We start from the raw sequence: 25,641 nt of genomic DNA on the forward strand, positions 1-25,641 counted from the left end.
TCAAACCTTGTCTTTGTACAATCAGTAATTGAAATTTTTAAATTTTATTTGGGATGTGGGCATCGCTGGCAAGGTTGCCATTTATTGCCCATCCCTAGTTGCCCTGAGAAGGTGGTGATGCAACTGAATGGCCTGCTAGCCACTTAAGAGCCAACCACGACAATGTGGGACTGGAATCATGTATAGGTCCAGACCGGGTAAGGACGGCAGGTTCCCTTCCCTAAAGGACATTAATGAACCAGTTGGGTTTTTACGACAATCAACAGCTTCACGGTCACTTTCACTGATACCAGCTTTTTATTTCCAGATGTTTTAAACTGAATTCAAATTTTCAAAGTGCCATGGTGGGATTTGAACTCATGTTCTCTGGATTACTAGTACAGTACACAACCATATCCACTTAAATATTTACATAAACATGAAAGTATGAGAAAAGCAGCTTCAAAAATTGTGCACTATCACATAACAAAAGGATTTCAGCCTCTTGTGACCCCCTGACCGCAGACACTTCACACCGAAGCTCGACTCTGTAACAACCCACACCCTCTTCCTTCCTGCACAATTGTTTTTCTCGCCTGCACTTTCTCTCCCTCATTTTCTCTTCTTAATGCTCATAATGCCCCACCCCTGCTCGCTTTCTAACTGCGTGCCAGGCTGCAAAATCCAATCCAATTCGCAACCCCTCAAATAATGAAGCAGTCCGAGCCCACATGCAGCAAGACCTGGACAACATCCAGGCTTGGGCTCATAAGTGGCAAGTAACATTCGTGCCAGATAAGTGCCAGGCAATGACCATCTCCAACAAGAGAGATTCTAACCACCCCCCCTTGACATTCAACGGCATTACCATCGCCGAATCCCCCACCATCAACATCCTGGGGGTCACCATTGACCAGAAACGTAACTGGACCAGCCATATAAATACTGTGGCTACGAGAGCAGGTCAGAGGCTGGGTATTCTGCGGCGAGTGACTCACCTCCTGACTCCCCAAAGCCTTTCCACCATCTACAAGGCACAAGTCAGGAGTGTGATGGAATACTCTCCACTTGCCTGGCTGAGTGCAGCTCCAACAACACTCAAGAAGCTCGACACCATCCAAAATAAAGCGGCCCGCTTGATTGGCACCCCATCCACCACCCTAAACATTCACTCCCTTCACCACCGGCGCACTGCGGCTGCAGTGTGCACCATCCACAGGATGCACTGCAGCAACTCACCAAGGCTTCTTCAACAACACCTCCCAAACCCACGACCTCTACCACCTAGAAGGACAAGAGCAGCAGGCACAAGGGAACAACACCACCTGCACGTTCCCCTCCAAGTCACACACCATCCCAACTTGGAAATATATCGCCGTTCCTTCATTGTCACTGGGTCAAAATCCTGGAACTCCCTTCCTAACAGCACTGTGGGAGAACCTTCACCACACGGACTGCAGCGGTTCAAGAAGGCGGCTCACCACCACCTTCTCAAGGGCAATTAGGGATGGGCAATAAATACCGGCCTCGCCAGCGACGCCCACATCCCATGAACGAATATATATTTTTTAAAAATTTGGGCTCTGTTCCATTTTCTGGTTGGGCCTGGGTTTGGGCTTCAGATATTCTTGTCCAAAGCAGGCTGGAGATTCGTTGACATATTCAGAAGGATGGGGGATGGGGGGAGGGGGTGTGAAGTGCACTGCATCACTTCCCCAACCTGTGGGCAAACTCGGCATCAAGCACACAGCAGCTGCAGGGAGTCTGGCAGGAAGGGTCGATCAGGGCAAAGCTTCTCGTAGGGGGACGGGGCGGACCTCAGATAACGCACAGATTTTAAAGGTAGATGTTTCCAGGCCTTTTCTGGACCCTCCTTGTTATTATTTTTCTCTTGGCATTTGGGCATTCATGCGCCAATTCGGAAGATCGGAATTTCTAGACGAGAAAAGACCCCAAAGTCCATCTAATTCACCTTCCACCATCCTGGTTCTCACATGATACAATGATAATGGAGTTCTTGACTAATCATAGCAATCAATCTCAATCAATCAGTCTCCAACAGACCCAAATTGTTAATATTTTCCCCTTAATTCCCTTTGCTGCCATCAATAGGGATCCTCCAGGCTGGTGTGTTTGGAAGAAGAGCAGGAACTGCGGAGGGTTCTAGGCAGGTCAGGCTGACTTTCTGCCAGAACCCTGACCCCAAGGACCCTGACCCCAGAATCCCAGCCCCCAGAACCCCGAATCCCAGGACCCTGACCCCAGGACCATGAACCCCAGGACCCTGACCCCAGGACCCCGAACCCCAGGACCCCAAACCCCAGGCCCCTGACCCCCAGAATCCCAGCCCCCAGAACCCCGAACCCCAGAACCCCGAACCCCAGGAATCTGACCCTCAGGACCCCGACCCCAAGGACCAAGAACCCCAGGACCTCGACCCCCAGGACTCTGAACCCCAGGACTCTGATCCCCAGGACCCTGACTCCCAGTACCCCGACCCCCAGGACCCCGAATCCCAGGACCCTGACCCCAGAACCCCGAACCCCAGGATCCTGACCCCAGGAGCCTGACCCCAGGACCCTGACCCTCAGGACCCCGACCCCCAGGACCCCAAACCCGAGGCCCCTGACCCCCAGAATCCCAGCCCCCAGAACCCCGAACCCCAGGACCCTGACCCCAGGACCATGAACCCCAGGACCCTGACCCCAGGACCATGAACCCCAGGACCCTAACCCCCAGGACCCCGAACCCCAGGACCCCGAACCCCAGGACCCCGAACCCCAGGACCCCGAACCCCAGGACCCCGAACCCCAGGACCATGAACCCCAGGACCCCGAACCCCAGGACCCCGAACCCCAGGACCCCGAACCCCAGGACCCCGAACCCCAGGACCCCGAACCCCAGGACCCTGACCCCAGGACCCCGAACCCCAGGACCCCGAACCCCAGGACCCTGACCCACAGGACCCTGACCCCAGGACCCTAACCCCCAGGACCCTGACCCACAGGACCCCGAACCCCAGGACCCCGAACCCCAGGACCCTGACCCCAGGACCCTAACCCCCAGGACCCCGAACCCCAGGACCCTGACCCCAGGACCCTAACCCCCAGGACCCTAACCCCCAGGACCCCGAACCCCAGGACCCTGACCCCAGGACCCTAACCCCCAGGACCCTAACCCCCAGGACCCCGAACCCCAGGACCATGAACCCCAGGACCCTAACCCCCAGGATTTGGGAGCACAACATGACCCCCAGGTCCCCGATCACCATGCTGATGACACAAAAGTTGGGAGGACAGCGAGAGGACCATAAAAGATTCAGGAAGACATAATCAGGCTAACGGAATGGGCCGACAGGTGGCAGATACGATTTAACGTGGGGAAATAAGAGGTAATACATTCTTGGAGGAAAACAAGGAATGGGTGTAGAGACTCAATGGAAAGACACTGGAGGGTATGAATGAACAGAAAGGTGTAGGAGGTCAAAGACAGTCCCCAACCATTTAAACCGCTCAAGTTTAACTCGGCCAAAAGAAATATTTTCCATTACAGTCAATTACAAAGCTGCCACTTAAAGTGAATTAAGCTCACCGGGTATTTCAGGCAGACACAGGTGCTCATATAATCATGCAGCACAGAAGGAGGCCATTCAGCCCATCATGCCTGTGCTATCTCATTGAAAGAGCTATACAACTAGTCCCACTCCCAAGCACTTTCCCCATAGCCCGGCAAATTTTTCCTTTACAATTATATATCCAATTGCCTTTTGAAAGTTATTATTGAATCTGCTTCCACCACCCTTTCAGGCAGCGCATTCCAGATCATAACAACTCGCTGTGTAAAAAAAATTCTCCTCATCTCCCCTCTTTCAATCAGTAGTTCGCACCTCATTAAGGTGCAATTCCCTTGTATATTTGATCACCTCTAAGTGGTATCGACACAGCTTCACCAAGGTGCTGGAAGGTAATCTTCCATCTCCGCTGTAGTTTGACCGTCAGACCTATCCTTACACCTGTACCTCACTCATCTCTAGATTCTGGAATGGTCCCAGTGGATTGGAAGGTAGCAAATGTTACCCCGCTATTCAAGAAGAGAGGGAGAGAGAAAACAGGGAACTACAGACCAGTTAGGCTGACATCGGTCATCGGGAAAATGCAGGAATCCATTATTAAGGAAGTGGTAACAGGGCACTTAGAAAATCATAATATGACTAGGCAGAGTCAACATGGTTTTATGAAAAGGAAATCATGGTTTGACAAATGTATTAGAGATTTTTGAGGATGTAACTAGCGGGGTAGATAAAGGGGAACCAATGGATGTAGTATATTTGGATTTTCAAAAGGCATTCGATAAAGGACAGAAAACAGAGAGTAGGGATAAACGGGTCATTTCCAGGTTGGCAGGCTGTAACTAGTGGGGTGCTGCAAGGATCAGTGCTTGGACCTCAGCTATTTATAATCTATATTAATAACTTAGATGAAAGGACGGAGTGTAATGTATCCAAGTTTGCTGACGATACAAAGCTAGGTGGGAAAGTAAACTGTGAGGAGGACACAAAGAGTCTGCAAAGGGATAGAGACAGGTTAAGTGAGTGGGCAAGAAGGTGGCAGATGGAGTATAATGTGAGGTTAGTCACTTTGGTAGGAAGAATAGAAAAACTGAATATTTTTTAAATGGTGAGAAACTATTAAATACTGGTGTTCAGAGGGATTTGGGTGTCCTGGTATAAGAAACACAAAAGGTTAGCATGCAGGTACAGCAGGCAATTAGGAAAGCAAATGGCATTTTGGCCTTTATTACAAGGGGGTTGGAGTACAAGAGTAAGGAATCTTACTACAGTTGTACAGGGCTTTAGTGAGACCTCACCTGGAGTACTGTGTACAGTTTTGGTCTCCTTATCTGAGGAAGGATATACTTGCCTTAGAGGTGGTGCAACGAAGGTTCACTAGATTAATTGCTGGGATGAGAGGGTTGTCCTATGAGGAGAGATTGAGTAGAATGGGCCTATAGTCTCTGGAGCTGAGAAGAATGAGAGGTGATCTCATTGAAACATATAAGATTCTGAGGGGGCTTGACAGGGTAGATGCTGAGTGATTGATTCCCCTGGCTGGAGAGTCTAGAACAAGGGGACATAGTCGCGGGCTAAGGGGTTGGCCATTTAAGACTGAGATGAGGAAGAATTTCTTCACTCAGAGGGTTGTGAATCTTTGGAATTCTCTACCCCAGAGGGCTGTGGATGCTGAGCCATTGAAACTCAAGGCTGAGATCGATAGATTTTTGGACTCTAGGGGAATCAAGGGATATGGGGATCGGGCAGGAAAGTGGAGTTGAGGTCGAAGGTCAGCCGTGATCTGGTTGAATGGTGGAGCAGGCTCGAGGGGCCGAATGGCCTACTCCTGCTCCTATTTCTTATGTTCTTATGACCATTTATTTTCTGACTACACCTCCCTAAGGAATATTCTAAAATAGCCAAAATCTACACGTACTTCAACAAAGGGATAGCTGCATCTTGATAAATGAACTTTTTCATACATAGCTGCCATCATTTTAGCGTTAAATCTATTTTGCGGCTATTTCAGTTCTTGCTTCTGAACGTCCTGAGCGTTGCAGATGGAGGGGGTAAACCGTCTAACACACGTGGCGGGCAAATCACGCTAGCACTGACCCGCCCACTATAAGTGGTGGGGACTGTACATAATTCCCTGAAAATGTAGATGAAGCCATTAAAAAAGGGCCAACAGCATTTTGGGTTTCATATAGAGGGGCAAAGAGTAAAGGATAGATTTTTTTCTGCCCTGCACCGGCATTCCCCGGGCACAAGGCTGCGGAAAATGGAGCGGGCACCGATTTACGTCTCAGGTCTCAGCAATCATTGAGCTATCCTGGGATTTCCTAGGGCTTCCCCATGCAGAGTAACTAGTGCACCTCGGTCCAGGGCCAGTGTTCACTTTTAAATGAGTTGAGGGCGGGTTTTCCCAGCCTCCCGCCTCATTCTTCCGCTACTCAGTCCCCAGCAGATGATTTCCCGTCAAAAGCTGGCACACGGGCCTGCCCCAGACCCCTGAAGGATCCACAGTGATCTCGGGGGCAAGCTGAAGACTTCACAGGAAAGTGGGGAATTATTTTGTGCAGAAGAGTTTTACTAGAATGGTTCCAGGGATGAGGGACTTGAGTTATGTGGAGAGACTGGAGAAGCTGGGATTGTTCTCCTTAGAGCAGAGAAGATTAAGGGGAGATTTGATAGAGTTGTTCAAAATCATGAACGGTTTTGATAGAGTAAATAAGGAGAAACTGTTTCCAGTGGCAGAAGGGTCGGTAACCAGAGGACACAGATTTACGGTGATCGGCAAAGGAGCCAGAGGCGACATGAGGAAACATTTCTTTTTTACACAGCGAGTTGTAATGATCTGCCTGAAAGGGCGGTGGAAGCAGATTCAATAGTAACTTTCAAAAAGGAATTAGATAAATATTTGAAGGGAAAACATTTACAGGGCTATGGGGAAAGAGCAGGGGAGTGGGACAATGTGGGTAGCTCTTTCAAAGAGCCGGCACAGGCACGATGGGCCGAACGGCCACCTCCTGTGCTATTTCTACTATGATATTTGCACCCCCTCCCCCCCCCAACGAGTGATTGGCAGCACTCAGCACCTTCTTGCTGCTGCTCTCCTCGATCTCGGTGGTCCGGAGGGCAACTACAGGCCTGAGAGACCCACATTTCCTCCAAGGTTTTGAGGCACATCCAGGGGTGGGGTTTGCCAGGGCCATGCAGCAGTCTCCTCACGGGTACAATGCTCCTCCAATACTGGGCGCCCACCAGAGGACAATCAACCCTTAGAAGAGGTGATGTTGAACTTGTACAAAACATTGGTTAGGCCACAGTTAGAGCACTGTGTGTAATTTTGGACGCCCCATTATAGAAAGGACATTAAAGCCATAGAGAAAGTACAGAGTAGATTCACCAGGGTGATACCGGGGATGGGAAACTTTAGGTATGAAGAGAGACATGAGATACAGGGACTATTTCCATTGGAGCAGAGAAGGACAAGAGGAGATTTAATGGATGTTTTTTTAAAAATTATTAAAGGTTTTGATATAGTGATTAGGGAAAGATCTTCCCTCTGGTTGGTAAGTCAGTGACAAAGGGTCATCAATTTAAAACTGTCAGGTGAGGACCGAGATTAGGAGAAATTTCTTTACACAGAGGGTTGTTGGAGCATGGGGTGCTTTACCACAGCGAATGGTTGAGGCAGAGACCATTGCCTCTTTTAAGGGAAATTAATTAAATATTAGAAGAAGATACAGGGCTATGGGGAAAGAGCAGGGCAATGGGATTAGTTTTGGATTGTTCCAGCAAAGAACTGGTACAGACATAATGGGCTGAATGGCCTCCTTCTGTGCTGTAACCTTCAATATTTCTTTTCTAATGCGACAATTATTCATTAATGCTGCCACAGCCCCCTTTCCTGTGTTCACTAACCCCCCTAGGAATCCTATTTCTTTTTATTCGTTCATGGGATGTGGGCGTCGCTGGCGAGGCCGGCATTTATTGCCCATCCCTAATTGCCCTTGAGAAGGTGGTGGTGAGCCGCCTTCTTGAACCGCTGCAGTCTGTGTGGTGACGGTTCTCCCACAGTGCTGTTAGGTAGGGAGTTCCAGGATTTTGACCCAGCAACGATGAAGGAACGGCAATATATTTCCAAGTCGGGTTGGTGTGTGACTTGGAGGGGAACGTGCAGGTGCTGTTGTTCCCTTGTGCCTGCTGCTCTTGTCCTTCTAGGTTGTAGACGTTGCAGGTTTGGGAGGTGCTGTCGAAGAAGCCTTGGCGAGTTGCTGCAGTGCATCCTGTAGATGGTACACACTGCAGCCACAGTGCGCCAGTGGTGAAGGGAGTGAATGTTTAGGGTGGTGGATGGGGTGCCAATCAAGCAGGCTGCTTTGTCCTGGATGGTGTTGAGCTTCTTGAGTGTTGTTGGAGCTGCACTCATCCAGGCAAGTGGAGAGTATTCCATCACATTCCTGACTTGTGCCTTGTAGATGGTGGAAAGGCTTTGGGAAGTCAGGAGGTGAGTCACTCGCCGCAGAATACCCAGCCTCTGACCTGCTCTCGTAGCCACAGTATTTAAGTGGCTGGTCCAGTTAAGTTTCTGGTCAATGGTGACCCCCAGGATGTTGATGGTGGAGGATTCGGCGATGGTAATGCCGTTGAATGTCAAGGGGAGGTGGTTAGATTCTCTCTTGTTGGAGATGGTCATTGCCTGACACTTGTCTGGCGCGAATGTTACTTGCCACTTACCAGCCCAAGCCTGGATGTTGTCCAGGTCTTGCTGCATGCGGGCTCGGACTGCTTCATTATCTGAGTGGCTGCGAATGGAACCGAAAACTGTGCAATCATCAGCGAACATCCCCATTTCTGACCTTATGATGGAGGGAAGGTCATTGATGAAGCAGCTGAAGATGGTTGGGCCTCGGGCACTGCCCTGAGGAACTCCTGCAGCAATGTCCTGGGGCTGAGATGATTGGCCTCCAACAACCACTACCATCTTCCTTTGTGCTAGGTATGACTCCAGCCACTGGCGAGCTTTCCCCCTGATTCCCATTGACTTCAATTTTACTAGGGCTCCTCGGTGCCACACTCGGTCAAATGCTGTCTTGATGTCAAGGGCAGTCACTGTCACCTCACCTCTGGAATTCAGCTCTTTTGTCCATGTTTGGACCAAGACTGTAATGAGGTCTGGAGCCGAGTGGTCCTGGCAGAACCCAAACTGAGCATCGGTGAGCAGGTTATTGGTGAGTAAGTGCCGCTTGATAGCACTGTCGACGACACCTTCCATCACTTTGCTGATGATTGAGAGTAGACTGATGGGGCGGTAATTGGCCGGATTGGATTTGTCCTGCTTTTTGTGGACAGGACATACCTGGGCAATTTTCCACATTGTCGGGTAGATGCCAGTGTTGTAGCTGTACTGGAACAGCTTGGCTAGAGGCGCAGCTAGTTCTGGAGCACAAGCCTTCAGCACTACAGCTGGGATGTTGAGGGGGCCCATAGCCTTTGTTGTATCCAGTGCACTCAGCCATTTCTTGATATCACATGGAGTGAATCGAATTGGCTGAAGACTGGCTTCTGTGATGGTGAGGTATCTGGAGGAGACCGAGATGGATTATCCACTCAGCACTTCTGGCTGAAGATGGTTGCAAATGCTTCAGCCTTGTCTTTTGCACTCACATGCTGAACTCCGCCATCATTGAGGATGAGGTTGTTTACAGAGCCTCCTCCTCCTGTTAGTTGTTTAATTGTCCACCACCATTCACGACTGGATGTGGCTGGACTGCAGAGCTTTGATCTGATCCGTTGGTTGTGGAATCGCTTAGCTGTCTATAGCATGTTGCTTCTGCTGTTTAGCATGCATGTAGACCTGTGTTGTAGTCCTAAATATATATGGTATATTTAGCTCCCTGCCTTGCTGAGGCTGTAACCAGGTCTCTGTAATTGCTTCAGACTCTACCCCTCTAGTTGATTTGTGTTTCTAGGGCCCCTATTCTAGCTGTAACGTTCCAATGGGTAGCATTGTTGAGTCACAGTTCGCAGCTTACCGTCATTTCTGGATATATCTCAGAATCATAGAATCACAGAATTGTTACAGTGCAGAAGAAGGCCATTCAGCCCACTGAGCCTGTGCCGGCTCTTTGTAAGAGCAACCCAATTAGTCACATTCCCCCACTCTTTCCCCGTAGCCCTGCAAATTTTCCTTTTTGAAAGCCACGATTGGATCTGCTTCCATCACCATATCTTACCTGTGATGGGAAGGTGTAGTCAACTACATCCAAGACCTTGGGGCCGATGTTGGAGAGGTTGGTGAAACCGATGCCTTTCACTTTAACTGTGACGGAACTTATGATGGAATCCGTGGACTGATAACCTTTCTCGTAGATGAAAACCCACCTGCAGCAGAAGAATGAAAACTGAACGTTTACTCTACCTGACACTTGGTACCCTACAGTAAAGCACATACGGACAATGACAGACAGGAGAAGAACCATTGGCCCATCCAGTATGTCCCACACAACTTGTGAATCACAATATATAGGCACCCCACCCCATCCGGAGCCAAGTAATCCCCTGGGAGAGGCTAAAAAACAGATAAAAACCCAGGCCAATGAGGGGGAAAATATCTCCTCTCCATCCCCCTTTGGCGATTGAAACTAGTCCAGGAGACCGGTCTGGCCCTGATTAATGTTATACGGCACTTACCTCTTGTACAAGGTGATCTCCGCTCCAGGCACAGGTCCAGTTCTTGAAGGAATTCAGTAAATCAGCGTACACCACGCGAGTCAGCAGCCTGTTCCACAGGTCCATCCAAGTACCTCCACTACCATATACTGTACTATACTCTATGGGGCCAAAATCCCATGGTCCCATCTCCATTGGTGGAAAAAGAAAGACTTGCAATTCTAAAGCGCCTTTCACGACCTCAGGACATCCCAAAGTGCTTTACAGCCAATGACGTACATTTTTTTTTAAGTTTACTCATTGTTGTGACGTAGGAAACGCGGCATCCAATTTGCACACAGCGAGGTCCCACAAACAGCAATGAGATAAATGACCAGATCATCTGTTTTAGGTGTTGGTTGAGGGATAAATGTTGGACATCGGGGAGAACTCCCCTGCTCTTCAAAATAGTGTCATGGGATCTCTTACATCCCCTGAGAGGACAGCTGGGGCCTAATCCAAAAAACAGCCTCTCCAACAGTGCAGCACTCCCTCAGTACTTCAGTGGAGTATCAGCCTGGATTTTTTGCTTAAGCCCATGGAGTGGGACTTGAACCTAAAACCTTCTAACCTCAGAGTGCTACCCATTGAGCCACAGCTGACATGTCTGGAGTGGGACTCTCACACACCCATAGCAAAGGACGTAGACCCCGACCCACATACTGGGCATGGGGTCTTTATCAGTCAGGGTAGGCCACTTGCACCTGTAATGGCACTTGAGAGGTGCCTGCCCTGTTTCATTGGCAGAGAGCAGAGGAACCAACACCCGCCCTGCTAGGCTGACCTCAAGGCCCTTTGCAGAATAATTTTGTAATCATTCTTGTAATGCGGGCTTCGCTGGCAAGGCCAGCATTTATTGCCCATCCCTAGTTAGCCTGACAACCGAGTGACTTGATGGGCCACTTCAGAGGGCAGTTGGTGTGGGACTGGAGTCACATAGAGACCAGACCAGATAAGGACAGCAAATTTTCATCCCTAAAAGTTAGTGAGCCAGTTGGGTTTTGACAACAATCCAACAGATTCATGGTCATTTTTACTGTTACCAACATTTTATTTCCAGATTTTTTTTTAACTGAATTCATATTCTCAAACTGCCGTGATGGGGATTTGGTCTCACGTCCTTTGGAGTATCAGTCCAGTAACATAACCACTACACGACTGTGGAACCAGGGCCCGCTCCACATTCTGGAAACCTCCTCTTCTAGTGGGCAATGAGACAGATTATTTTATAAATAATGTCATCTAACCAATAAATGCAGGAAATATTTCCTAGTCACTGGTTTGTGCGGATAAGAATGTCTTTGAACAGTCTCCACGGCCATGAATATTTTAAATGGGCCTGGGCGGCAGGACAGAACAGGCGGTGGCCAATCGGCAGCTTGTTTTACACCCAGCTGATTTTTGTTTCCTTTGACGTCAATGGCTAGGTGTAAAACAGGCTGCTGATTCGCTATCACCTGCTCTCTACTACCGCCAGGACCCCCATGGAGTTTCAAACTTCTATCACTGGGAAGGTATGTGTTGTCAATATTGCAACTGAAAGTGTGGTGTTTCCTTATCAGTGAATGAAGCCAGAAATACACCACATGAGCTTATTTTGTGAAATTATCCACACTCATGTAGACTTTATTGTATATATTTCATAGACTGAGTTACTGAGGCCAATAACGGAGATCCCAAACCAGCATTGCTGGGACCAACGTTACTCAAGTGATGTGCACCTGACCTTTACACAATCCCACCTCACCTGATGGTGCGAGGTCAGCTCACCGATATATTTCTGCGGTTGGCTTCACGCACAGGGTGGGCCGATGGGATTAGCACTCTGCTCATTGTGAGTTCTATGACCAGCGACACGCGAGCCGATGCCCAAACTGTCAGACACCAGCAGCCACTGACTGCCCTTAAAGATCCAACGTGATTCTGGTAAAAGAAAGTGTTTTGGGGGCACATCGGCTTTTGGACCCAAGGAGCAGGAGGCAGCATGAACAAAGGTCGGCCTTGTTGGAAGGAGAGGGCCACCAGGAAGGAGACGTGTCATTATTTTTGGGCAGGATTTCGGTGAAGCACCCCTTCCATCAGGTACTTCAGCTGCATTATGGAACTTCAGCCTAAGACAATCACTTATTAAACCTGGCCAACGTTCCACGTCCTGTTCAAACAGCCGCCATGCCTTTTGGTGCGTGGAGCGCATTGGGTGCTGACTAGATCTCAGGCTGCAGCACTTGATGATGCAAAGCCTTGACAACCGAAAGGCTTTGGGCTTCAACACTGGCACTGTCGGCCCCATTAAGTTCTTGAACTAACTCTTCAAGATTGCTTCCACTGCACAGAAAATACATAATGACAGTGTATGAAATAGAATAATGGAAGTCATGATGTGGAGATGCCAGTGATGGACTGGGGTTGACAATTGTAAACAATTTTACAACACCAAGTTATAGTCCAGCAATTTTATTTTAAATTCACAAGCTTTCGGAGGCTTCCTCCTTCCTCAGGTGAACGATGTGAAAATGAAATCCTCGAAATGAAATCGCATTTATAATTCACAGAACAATGCTTGGTGATTACAGACAGTTTTTTCAACTGCCCGTTGCCAAGGCAATCAGTGTGCAGACAGACAGGTGTTACCTACAAGGTCTCAGAATATACAAATCACCAAAAAAAACAACAAACAAAAAAAAACAGAGATAGAGAGGTAGAAACATAGAAAAGACAGCAACTGACCCGTTATATTAAAAACAGATAACATTTGTTCGCTGGTGGGGTAACGTGTAGCGTGACATGAACCCAAGATCCCGGTTGAGGCCGTCCTCATGGGTGCGGAACTTTTGTTTGTTGTTATTTTTTGGTGATTTGTATATTCTGTGAGACCTGGCAGGTAACACCTGTCTGTCTGCACACTGATTGCCTTGGCAACGGGCAGTTGAAAAAACTGTCTGTACTCACCAAGCATTGTTCTGTGAATTATAAATGCGATTTCATTTCGAGGATTTCATTTTCACATCGTTCACCTGACGAAGGAGGAAGCCTCCGAAAGCTTGTGAATTTAAAATAAAATTGCTGAACTATAACTTGGTGTTGTAAAATTGTTTACAATAGAATAATGGAGAAAGACTTAGAAGGTGACTAACACCTTTCTCAGCTCTATCCTACGATAGACTCTGCCGCAGTCATTTTGTCTCCTGATCCCCAAAGATAATTGAGAAAAGCCCCAGAAAATTTGTCTGCCCTCACGCTCTGCACAAAGCTGTGAAAATAGAGCAGATAAGGGCCTGGATTTCCCAATGGCTGTGTGCTGACCTCTCAGTGCAATGGTGATGGGCAAGGTCAGAAAATTGGCTTGGGAACTCGATCTGTCACATCCCTATTGGTTTCTGTGTCAGCTGAGGCTCAGTGGGCAGCGCACTCACCTCTGAGTCAGAAGGCTGTGGGTTCAAGCCCCACTCCAGAGACTTGAGCACAAAATCTAGACTGACACTCCAATGGGCAGTTAAATTGGTCGGGGTGTTAAATGGGAGGCTGTTCCGATCATGTCAATTTCCTACTAGGTGGGTTAGGTTGAAATGACCCACATTGGGGTAGATTGTGACTTTGTGTGAAGTGTTAAACAGGTGATAGTGCCCTGTGTTCCATCTCTCCTGATTTCTATTGACTTCAGTGGGGAGAGATGTGAAGCAGGCTGCTGACCTGCTATCACCTGTTTAACAAAATCAAAATCCACCCCCATTGTCTCTTGCATTGGTCAAATAAAACTCTCAGTGCATCTGATTATTGCCGATGAAGATAAAAGTGGGCAGGAGCTGCCATCTACGGAGATAGAAAAATGACCAAAATAAGGGAATTTAAACTGAGAAGTTGTGTGAAAATTGTAGTCAGTTTCCCTGGTATTGTGAAACCTTTCATCTCATGGCCCCAAGCAAAATCTGGCTTAACAGATCACACAGTGGGTGGCAGATCAGTGCGTCAGGCAACTCAAAATATCACCATGTGGCTGTGAAAGAAACATTCTTAATGACCCAGCACTAAGCCACAGAGTAATTGAGGCAGTTAGCTGGAGTGCCAGCTACTTTGATGACCTTACTGCTGCGTTCTTTGATGAAATACCTTTCTCTCCCAGTACCATGGTGTATAAGGTTCTTAGTGTGACTTCAGTCCTCATTGACATCCGCAATGTGATGCAAATGACAGGTCCCCTCCTGTTAGAACACACTGGGACAAAGCTCTGATCACTTGAACTGGCTGTTCAACTGCGGAACTCGATGCTAATTAGCATTAAATTAACAAGTTGCAGACGTTTATAAAAACACGTGTTAATCTGTGCGTGAGGCGATGTCAGGCAGCTAGGTATCATCGCTGTTCTTTATTATTTATGAAATACACAAGTTGAAATGCCTCAGGGGAATCTCTTGTTCCTCCAATGTAACTTCTGTAAACAATTTTACAACACCAAGTTATAGTCCAGCAATTTTATTTTAAATTCACAAGCTTTCCTAATGTAACTTCAGCGGAAGTTCAAAGGGAACCCTAGTGTTTAATCCTTATTCCCAAAGTTGGTTTTAGTTGCTTGAATATATACAGCCTCACGTCGCCCGTACGATGGTGACTAGAACCATTAGTTTTCTCTGGACAATGCTCTTACTTTCCTGATTGAAATCCAGAGCTCTATCAATCAGCCCTGCTCACCTCTCCATCCGAAGGGCCGATTGTAGCCCTGCACCCACCCCCCCACCCCCCGCTTGGGGGTAATCGGACGGGTGGGCAGTTAAAATCGGCCGGGAGAATTACCTGTCAATGTCCCGCTCTCTTCCCGCAGTCTGGAATTTTAACCTGCTCTTCTGGGCAGGCGGTAAGATTGGCCACCTGAAGCCGGCGGGGTCCTGTTTTAAGGTCAGAGTCTGAGGTAAGTTTATCCGCTGTTTTGTAAAAACTTTCCTTGTGGGACCAGGAGGAGCAGGAGGGCATCATCCGAGGCCCCACAAGGCAAGGCTTAGGCCTCTCAGGCCCCGGGCTCTCCTCTCTTCCCAACGCATCCCCCTCCGCGCGACTTACCTGAGTGCCGATGACCGTTCCTTCTGTCCCGGCCAGCGGCCTCCTGCCCTTCCACCTGAGGACCAGTTGCCTTTTCGGCCAGGCCCTCGGCTGCCAGGGCAGGGGAGTTTGGCTCTCGCCTCGGCCTTGGCCTCAGCCCGCCTGATTCCCGCTCCGGGTTAAAATCGGGCCTTTGTTCTCCGGTCCCCACTCCAGTTGAGTGCGACACTGTACCAGGAACAGATACTGTGCCGCTTTGCCATGGTACCATTAATTTAAATCCAGTTAACGGTAACGGCAGACAATGCCTGGAGTGGTTAAGTATAGATTAGTGAAAGGTAGCACTGGTGTAATACTCCCACGAAAGATTCACTTCAGGTTGGTGCTGATGCAGAATCTACACTACTACTGATATTCTCTGCTGGATTTGCCACAGAATCTTACTGCAGCAAAGGAGACCGTTCGGCCTGTCGTGCCTGTGCTGGCTCTTTGAAAGAGTTGTCCAATTAGTCCCACTCCCCTGTTTTTTCCCCATAGCCCTGCAAATTTTTCCTTTTCAAGTATTTGTCTAATTCCCCTTTTGAAAGTTACTATTGAATTTGCTTCCACCGCCCTTTCAGTGCAATCCAAATTATTATAACTCGCTACATAAAATAATTTCTCCTCATCTCTTCTCTGGTTCTTTTGCCAATTACCAGGTAGAATCATAGAATCATAGCATCATTGAAAGGTTACAGCACGGAAGGAGGCCGTTCAGCCCATCGAGTCCGCGCCGGCTCTAAGCAAGAGCAATCCAGCTAGTCCCACTCACCCGCCCTATCCCCGTAGCCCTGCATTTTTTTTCCTTTCAAGTACTTATCCAGTTCCCTTTTGAAGGCCATGATTGAATCTGCCTCCACCACCCCCTCGGGCAGTGCATTCCTGATCATAACCACTCGCTGTGTAAAAAAGTTATTCCTCATGTTACCTTTGGTTCTTTTGCCAATCACCTTAATTCTATGTCTTCTGGTTCTTGACCATTCCACCAATGGGAAAAGTTTCTCTCTATCTACTCTGTCTAGACCCTTCATGATTTTGAACACCTCTATCAAATCTCCGTGCAACTGTCTCTGTTCCAAGGAGAACAACCCCAGCTTCTCCAGACTATCCATGTAACTAAAGTCCATCATCTCTGGAATCATTCTAGTAAATCTCTTCTGCACCATCTCTAAGGCCTTCACATCTTTCCTAAAGTGCGGTGCCCAGCTCAGGACACAATACTCCAGTTGTGGCCGAACCAGTGTTTTACAAAGGTTCACCACAACTCCTTGCTTTTGCACTCTATGCCTCTATTTATAAAGCCCAGGATCCTGTAATTTTTTTAACTGCTTTCTCAACCTGCCCTGCCACCTTCAACGATTTGCGCACATATATCCCCAGATCTCTCTGTTCCTGTACCCCTTTTAGAGTTGTGCCCTCTAGTTTATATTGCCTCTCCTCGCTCTTCCCACCGAAATGTATCACTTCGCATTTTTCTATGTTAAATTTCATCTGCCACGTGTCCGCCCATGCCACCAGCCTGTCTATATCCTCTTGAAGTCTATCACTATCCTCCTCACTGTTTATTACCCTTCCAAGTTTTGTGTTATCTGCAAATTTGGAAATTATGCCCTGTACACCCAAGTTCAAGTCATTAATATATATCAAGAAAAGCAGTGGTCCCAGCACCGACCCCTGGGGAACACCACTGTACACCTCCCTCCAGTCCGAAAAACAACCGGTCACCACTACTCTCTGTTTCCTGTCCCTTAGCCAATTCTGTATCCATGTTGCTACTATCCCCTTTATTCCATGGGCCGCAATCTTGATGATAAGCCTACCATGCGGCACTTTATCAAACGCCTTTTGAAAATCCATGTACACCACATCAACTGCATTGCCCTCATCTACCCTCTCTGTTACCTCATCAAAAAACTTTATAGGTTAGTTAAACACGATTTGCCTTTAACAAATCCGTGCTGGCTTTCCCTAATCAATCCACACTCATCTAAGTAACTGTTAATTCTTTCCCCGATTATCGTTTCTCAATGTTTCCCCACCATCGAGGTTAAACTGACTGGCCTGTGGTTGCTGGGTTTATCCTTACACCCTTTTTGGAACAAGGGTGTAAAATTTGCAATTCTCCATTCCTCTGGCACCATCCCCGTATCTATGGAGGTATCTTTTAGTTACCGACCCTCCTGCCAGTGGGAACTGGTTCTCCTTATTTACTCTATCAAAACTCCTCATAATTTTAAACACCTCTATTAAATCTCCCCTTAACCTTCTCTGCTGTAAGGAGAACAACTCCAGCTTCTCCAGTCTCTCCACTAACTAAAGTCCCTCATCCCGGGAACCATTCTAGTAAATCTCTTCTGCACCCTCTCCAAGGCCTTGACATTCTTCCTACAGTGCAGTGTCCAGAACTGGACACAATACTCCAGCTGAGGCCTGACCAGTGATTTATGAAGGTTTAGCATAACTTCTTTGCTTTTGTACTATCCTTGGCAGTTGGTACCAGACTCAAAGCTCTGCAAGGAAATTAGCTCCTGACAGCCAGTGTAAAGTGAGGCTTTGCTCCCAGAATGCTGACTCTACCCCTGAATGGATTCATTTGCAGCATGACGGAATGCTTTGTGCAATTCTTTTATTGGGTAATAAGATAATTGCCAGTCAGTGATACTGACACAGCACCTAAAACTAGTCACACACCCACACAATGTAATCAGGGCCGTTACACCATTATTACAGAGTATTTCTGCAGAGTACAAGAAGCTCACTCTAGACACAACGTGCAATAATCCACCTATTCGACGGGCATTAATATTTAATCCTGTTTAATTAGATTCTAAAAGGAATACGATAAAATATATTGATGACCGAACATCGCTGGACAATTTCACCTGAAAATTGTCCACTGGACTTGGTTAAATGTATGAAACGTGGCCCTTGAGATTTCGCAGGCCTAATGCCAGGCTCCTGCATTAACTCCAGGGGGAGGGTGGCAGAAACCGCAACAGCTGTTTCCCCAAGGGTCACGGCGGGAGAGTGGGACAACCCCACTGAATTTCCAGATCATCACAACAGCAACTTGCATTTATACAGCGCCTTTAATGCAATAAAACGTCCCGAGGTGCTTCACAGGAGCGATTATCAGACAAAATTTGACACCGAGTCACATAAAGAAATATTAGGACAGGAAGAGGTAGGTTTTAAGGAGCAACTTAAAGGGGGTGAGAGAGGTAGAGAGGTGGGGAGGTTTAGGGAGGGAATTCCAGAGCTTAGGACCTAGGCAGCTGAAGGCACGGCCGCCAATGGTGGGGCGAAGGGAATCGGTGATACACAAGAGGACAGAATTGGAGGAGCGCTGAGATCTCGGTGGGTTGTAGGGCTGGAGGAGGTTACAGAGATAGGGAGGGGGCGAGGCTATGGAGGGATTTGAACACAAGGATGAGAATTTTAAAATCGAGTCGTTGCTGGACCGGGAGCCAATGTAGGTCAGTGAACTCAGGGGTTATGGGTGATGTCACCTTTCTTAGTGTTGGGATGGTAATTATATAAATGTGTACACTTCAAAAGTAATTAATTGACTGTGAAGCACTTCAGGATGTCCCGAGAATGTGCAAGATGCTATATGAATGAAAGTTTATGGCCTAGAAATTAGTTCCTGCTAGACTTTAGCCTAGAAGTTGGTCCTCTTCCACGAGGCAGTGTAGAAGATGGAGGTCGGCCAATGTGGACTCCGGCACTGGAACAATGGTGAGTCCCGGTGTGGGGGGGTGTGGGGGGAGGGGAGCAGAAGATCGGGAGGAGTGGGGATGCGAGCAGCGGCCAGCATTGCTCCACAGTTTTAACTGGAGCCAGGAGGAGCCACTCCTGCTCCTTTTGACTCTGCATTCCGGTAAGTAAGAGGTGGCAGCTTCCAGCAGCCCTTTAAAGGCCGCTGGTTTGGCTGCTCTGCACCTGAGAGAACTGACCGCAGCCTGCAGAGGAAGGGAGCCTGAAACACCCGTTAGGCCCACGATCTGCATGGACTGTTGCAGGTGGGCCCAATAACTAACATGCCGCGCGATGCATACCCGGTGTGGAATGGGCGTGTGCACGCCGCACGCCATATTGGATCCTTCAGCACACGATTTCCACCTGCAAACAATCTCTGCGTGATCCAATCCCTAGGCCTTTCTTTCTTTACACTGGGTTTATCTCCTATGAACAAGAAACATAGGAGCAAAGGAGCAGGAGTAGGCTATTCAGCCCCTTCGGCCTGTTCCGTCATTCAATCAGATCATGTCTGATCTGTACATTAATTCCATCTACCCGCCTTAGTTCTGTAACCTTTAATCCCCTTACCTAACAAAAATCGATCAATCTCAGTTTTGAAATTTTCAATTGACCCCCAGCCTCAACAGCTTTTTGGGGGAGAGAGTTCCAGATTTCCACTCCCCTTTGTTTGAAGAAATGCTTCCTGACATCACCCCTGAACGGCCTAGCTCTAATTTTAAGGTTATGCCCCCTTGTCCTGGACTCCCCCACCAGAGGAAATAGTTTCTCTCTATCAATCCTATCAACTCCTTTAATCATCTTAAACACCTCGATTAGATCATCCCTGAATCTTCTATACTCAAGGGAATACAAGCCTAGACCCAGAAATGCTCAGTGCACTATGATTGAGATAAATGCACTGCAAGATCATGACATCTGTTGCACGTCCATTAGTGCTTTAGTGTCTCAAAAAGAGAGAAACATTTATATTTAAAGTTTTGAAAGACTTGTTCTGTGCGTTCTGTAGGACTCACTGCCCGTTCCTGCCAACCCTCGGCTCACCACGATTCTGGAGCGGGCCGGGAAACAGTTGCCCAGCGCTGCTGCCCATGGGAGCCTCGTCAATGTAAACAAATCGGGGACCCGTGACATCCCCAATTTCAGTGGTCCAATGGGTGGCGAGCTCACTGCGCAAGTCATGCCCGGGGGAACTTAACATAGGAATGGCCGAACCAGCAGTCCTTAAAGGAAGGCGCTCAGATAACGTTCCTGGTTATCGCCTGCTGCCGTGTTGTAACTTCCATGTTTGTCCATGGATCTATGCTTTTCCCTCTGTTGTTTGCCTCCCAGAGATTGCATGGTTAGAGGTTGGGTCCATGGTGCATACAATTGGAACCTGTATGGATGGGATTGGCTTGTTGGGTCTGATGGTTTATTCCCTCCCTTTTCTCGTATCTTTGTATTTTGTACGTCACTGTAAAAATACTGTGGGTACAGTAAAAATTGCTGAATTTGTTGAGGCGAGTAAGCAAGACAATACAGTCAGGATTTCAAAGAGCTGTTTGCGTATTCTGTTGAGTATCAAGCTTTTGTCTTAGGCGTCAGCTGTGGCTCAATGGGTAATACTCTCACCTCTGAATTAAAAGTTTGTAGGTTCCTAATCCCACTCCGGAGACTTGAACACATAATCCAGGCTGACACTCCAGTACAGTCCTGAGGGAGTGCTGCACTTTTAAAGGGAGTGCTGCACTGTTAAAGGGAGTGCTGCACTGTTGGAGGTGCCGTCTTTTGGGTGAGACATTAAACCGCGGTCCTGTCTGCCTTCTCATGTGGACATAAAAGAATCTCATGGCTTTATTTCAAGTAGAGCAGGGAATTCTCCTGGTGTCCTGGTCAATGTTTATCCTACAACCAACATCATTAAAAAAAATTATCTGGTCATTAATCTCATTGATGTGGGATCTTGCTACACACAGAATGATTGCTGTGTTTCCCTATGTTACAACACCAAGTTATAGTCCAACGATTTTATTTTTAATCCCACAAGCTTTCGGGGGCTTTTGGGCTTGTGGGATTAAAAATAAAATCGTTGGACTATAACTTGGTGTTGTAAAATTGTTTGCAATTGTTAACCCCAGTCCATCACCGGCATCTCCACATCATCCCTATGTTACAACAGTGACTACACTCCAGGAGTATTTCATTGGCTGTAAAGCACTTTGGAACACCCTGAAGTCATGAAATGTGCAATATGAATGCAAGTTCTCATTTGTAAAGTTTAGACTAAATTTACAGTATACCTGCTCTCCTCATAGGTGCAGTGTGATGGAAAATGGGATGTAGAAAGTGCAGTGCGTCACTGATAAAATTGATTGCACAGCCCAGCTGCATGCTTCATTTCTAAAGATGCTCATTTGTATTCATCATATCACTTTTTTGGGTTAATAATTTCTCAGCTGTGTATCGAGACTGACAGGTGGCAAAGGTAGATTTGCGGTATAAAACTGGGAGGAATTTCTTTACTCTATCTGAAGCGTGGATCGAACAAGACAGGGCCTAAACACATAAGTCAAATTAAAATAGAGCATCGACTGGTATGTCCAACACAGGGCGTAGTCATCAGACAGTGAATGAGGTTTATATAGTATCCAAAATATTCCACAGCATCAACCGTGACGATGGCTTCTCTGAGACAGTTTCCGCTGAAGTGATGACAATTGAAAGAAAGACTTGCATTTCTATAGCCCCTTTCACTGACTGAAAGCACTTTACAGCCAATGAAGTACTTTTGAAGTGTGGTCACTGTTGTAATGTAGGAAATGCAGCAGCCAATTTGTGCACAGCAAGATCCCACAAACAGCAATGAGATAATAACCAGATAATCTGTTTTTGCGTGGTGTTGGTTGAGGGATAAACATTGGCCAGAACACCGAGGAGAATTCTCCTAGCTTTTCTTCGAAATAGTGCCATGGGATCTTTTACACCCAGTTTGAGAGGGCAGACGGGGCCTCAGGTTAACGTCCACATCCGAAAGACGGCCCCTCTGACAGTGCAGCACTCCCTCAGTATTGCAGTGGAGTGTCAGTCTAGATTTTGTGCTCAAGTCTCTGGAGTGGGACTTAGAACCTTCTGACTCAGAGGCGAGAGTGCTACCACTGAGCCACATCTGGAAACACCAGTCTATACGGTAAAAGGATTTTGAAAGGGAAGTAAACATTATTTGAAAAGTGGAGACTTTTAGAGACAGCATGTGTGTCTGTTTAATGTATGTGACAAACAGAAAGTGTGCAGGTATCACTGTACTTCACAGGCTTGTGTGCTTGACTCCCGACTGGAATATAAGTTGAACTCCCAAGGTCGCCTGTTACTTCAACTCCATCAGTTTATTGGGTGTTGTCAGTTCTTGGATTGGTTGTTGCATGGTGCAGGGAGGCTGTAACCGTCCAGCTACCTCAGCTTGTACTGTTCCTCCTGCCGGGTTGATAATGAAACGGCATTGATGTGAAGGGTTCTCAAAATTCCCACATTTTTCATATCAACGAGGATATGACTTTTGGACTTTTATGGCAGAGGACCCAACTGCTGGGTTAAATGTGGATCCCTGCAGGCAGGAGGTTAGGCCCATGCAGGCCTGGGACTGGACATGCCCGGGCTTGTTGGGTGCAGTGTGGATTGTTGCCTGAATACCAGACAATGAGAGAAGACAGAATACGCATTCTTCCCTTTAAAACAATCAACCCAGAGAAAGATTTCATCTTACATGAAACTAAAGCCCATCAAAACCTTGCGTAAATTATCGCTACTAACTACTAAAGCAGGAAGGTAGCAATCAATGCAATTATGCAAACCCATCAATACTTCACATACAATGGCTTTCAGTTCAAGACTAGTTACGGGGACAGGAAGCCAACAATCACCTGAAGAAGCCCACCATAATCAGACAAAGAACTAACCTTGATTTGGATTCAGATAAGAAATTCGAAAAAAAACAGTATAACTGGGCCACCAGTTACGAAGGGGCAGGGGGGGTTTGTTTTGGAACAGGTTTTAAACAGCAGTTTTGGAGCAGCAACAAGGCAACGGCAGCCCTCCACGAAGATCGCCCACCCACAACTGCGCCTTACCACACCAACAGACTCTATCCAACTGAAGAACCTTCGCAGATTCCACAGACCAGGACCACGTGGGGACGGCAGGGCCCAGAGGACACAAAGAGCGGACCCCAAAACTGCAACCGGCTTACCTGGCTGGATTTCGAACTGTCAAGGAACCCTGGTTTGGTGAGCATGATCCCTGACCTCTCCTAGTTCAATTGAGTTCGGTTTTGGGGGTGGGACAAGGGTAAGGGGATTAGTAGGGTGATTTTCCCTCGTTATGCCGTGTGTTCCCCATTCTTAACTAAGTGTACTTTGTATCTCAGTATTATCCTAATGTTATAAGTTCATTTGTGACTTCAATAAACCCAGTTTTTTTCTTGCACCAAAACCAGTTGTCTGCTGCATTTTGTCACAACCCCCAAATAAGTCCAAGGTCTAGAACCCAGGGAGTGGGAGCGATTCGGACCGCTCAGTAGTCAGAGGTGAAGCTGACACACACCACCACCCCCGACAAAATGGCGACCCAGATGGGACCTTGGCAAAAGGGTTGTAACACAGTGGACACTGATTTGGAAGAGAGAACTGTAATGGAAGAGAGGATCTCAAATTATGTGTTCAGTAAGGTGAATATTGAAAAAAAATGGGTCACTAATCTGTTAAAGGCTGGGCGCCCGGTAGATGCTGCAGCTAAATGGACAGAAGGGAAGGATCATAAAAAATCCATAGAAAAGGCAGTCTGGCTGATGTGCTTCAAGAAACAGATCCAGCTTTTGGACAGGCTCGTTGAAGCACAGGCAGCTGAGATCCGGCAGTCAGCCCTTGAAGTCCAAACAAAGGCCCTAGCAGGGGAGAAGTTACTGTTAGCATTGCAGACTCTGAACCAGGAAAGGGTGCAGTTAGTGGGGGAGCATAAGACCCAGCAGGAATATTTACAGTGTCAGGTCACTGAGGACAAGAACAACGAGCTGAGGTTGCGGGAAAAGAATGCCCGCCTGGCAAGACAAGTAAGAGAGCAGGAGGAGAAAGTAAAAGGCTTACAGGCAGACTATAAGATAGTGAGCGCACAGAGGTTTGAGGATTCAGACCATGGCCCCTGCCAGAAGCAGATTGAGAGTCTGAACCTTGCTCTAAGGACGGCAAAAGGCCTGGTGTGCCTCATAAGCCCGAGTGCAGCCCAGGTCGACTTCACAGGGAACCTGGGGAGAACGGTTCAGACACCACAGGTAGTGCCAAGGGACGACCCGGTTGAGGAGCAGGAGGGCCCACGACCACCACCCGTAGCGCCAAGCTTTAGCGAAATCTGGCAGGAGTGGGTGGTGGAATTAGGGGCAGAAGCTGAGGAGGAAAACCCCCAGCAAGAGAGGCTGGGACCGGGGCCGATGTGCCCGGCCCGGCAGCAAAGGTTCGGCCCGCCCGCTGATAACGGGGATGAGGGACCCCTCCAAAACCAGTTCGTAGTTCCCCACGGCACCCAACAGCTTAGGGCCATGGGAAGCCATTTAACTAAACTTGCTGCAAATGGGGACCCCTCGGTCCACTTCAGGGAAGTGGAACAAGCAGCATCAACGAGTGCAATGATGCTGAACAGGCCAAAATGCTGCTATTCTCCCTGGAGAGTAAACTCTTCCAGTCCCTCTCTGACCAATGTAAGATGGGACAGTGTGATTATGGGGAGCTCAAGGAGGAAGTTCTTGAGGCCATGGGGATGAATGAGGGAAGTCCTTTCTCCCGGGTGGAAAAAACAGTGCAGCTCGTAGGAGAAACCCCGCAGGCTTTTGCAGACAGGTTGTGGCCGGTGTATAGGAGCGCATGCAGTGGGACGCCTAACCGGGCTAACCTGGACCAGGATCAGCGGGCCCACTGGCTCCGTTGCCTGGTGGCAAACAGCTTGCCACAGGTCAGGGCTGCGGCAGGAATGTGGTTTGACCCAAAGAATCCCATGACTACCGAACTCACAGTGGTCAGACAATTGACCATTGCTTACCGTAATGGTAAAGGAACCAATGCACACCCACCTAAAGGGAAAGTGCATGAAATGAAACCCGGCCAGGGTAGGAAGGAGTGGCATCAGGAAGGGAATAACCCTTCCAGCACAAAGCTTAACTGTTATGGGTGTGGGAAGGATGGACACTGGAGGAAGGAGTGTAAGAATCCTTGGAAAGATAACAAGGGAAAGAATTCCTCAACCCCAGCCCAAAAGGCAGAGACAGGAATCCCTCCCGCCACGGTCGAGTCATTTTTGGACACCATGAGAACCCAATTGACTGGCCCAGGGAAGGTAGCAGCCACCACCGGCACTCTGACCCCATCAGCCCCATCTAACCCACAACCCTGACTAGAGCCAGCGCAGCCTGTTTACCTGTGTTCCCTTACCTACGACTTATGGAAGAGACCCCTCGTTGAGATGGAGATAGAAGAGGTAAAGGGGACCTATCTGTTGGACACGGGAGCATCATGTACCGTGATCCATTCAGCTCACCCCACCAC

The 25,641-nt window shown here is 48.0% G+C and overlaps 1 protein-coding gene across 4 annotated transcripts in view; it reads right to left on the minus strand.

The window, feature by feature from the left end:
* The window catches only part of p2rx1 (purinergic receptor P2X, ligand-gated ion channel, 1), a 92,775-nt gene that overhangs the window by 38,207 nt on the left and 28,927 nt on the right, over positions 1-25,641 (minus strand). For all 4 annotated transcript variants that reach the window (XM_068007930.1, XM_068007932.1, XM_068007931.1 and 1 more), the window contains exon 2: positions 9,772-9,919. In XM_068007930.1, coding sequence (XP_067864031.1) covers positions 9,772-9,919 — 148 coding nt within the window. The remainder of the gene's footprint in view (positions 1-9,771; positions 9,920-25,641) is intronic.

The sequence above is a fragment of the Heptranchias perlo genome, chromosome 28, assembly GCF_035084215.1.
Source record: "Heptranchias perlo isolate sHepPer1 chromosome 28, sHepPer1.hap1, whole genome shotgun sequence".
NCBI classification, from domain to species: domain Eukaryota; kingdom Metazoa; phylum Chordata; class Chondrichthyes; order Hexanchiformes; family Hexanchidae; genus Heptranchias; species Heptranchias perlo.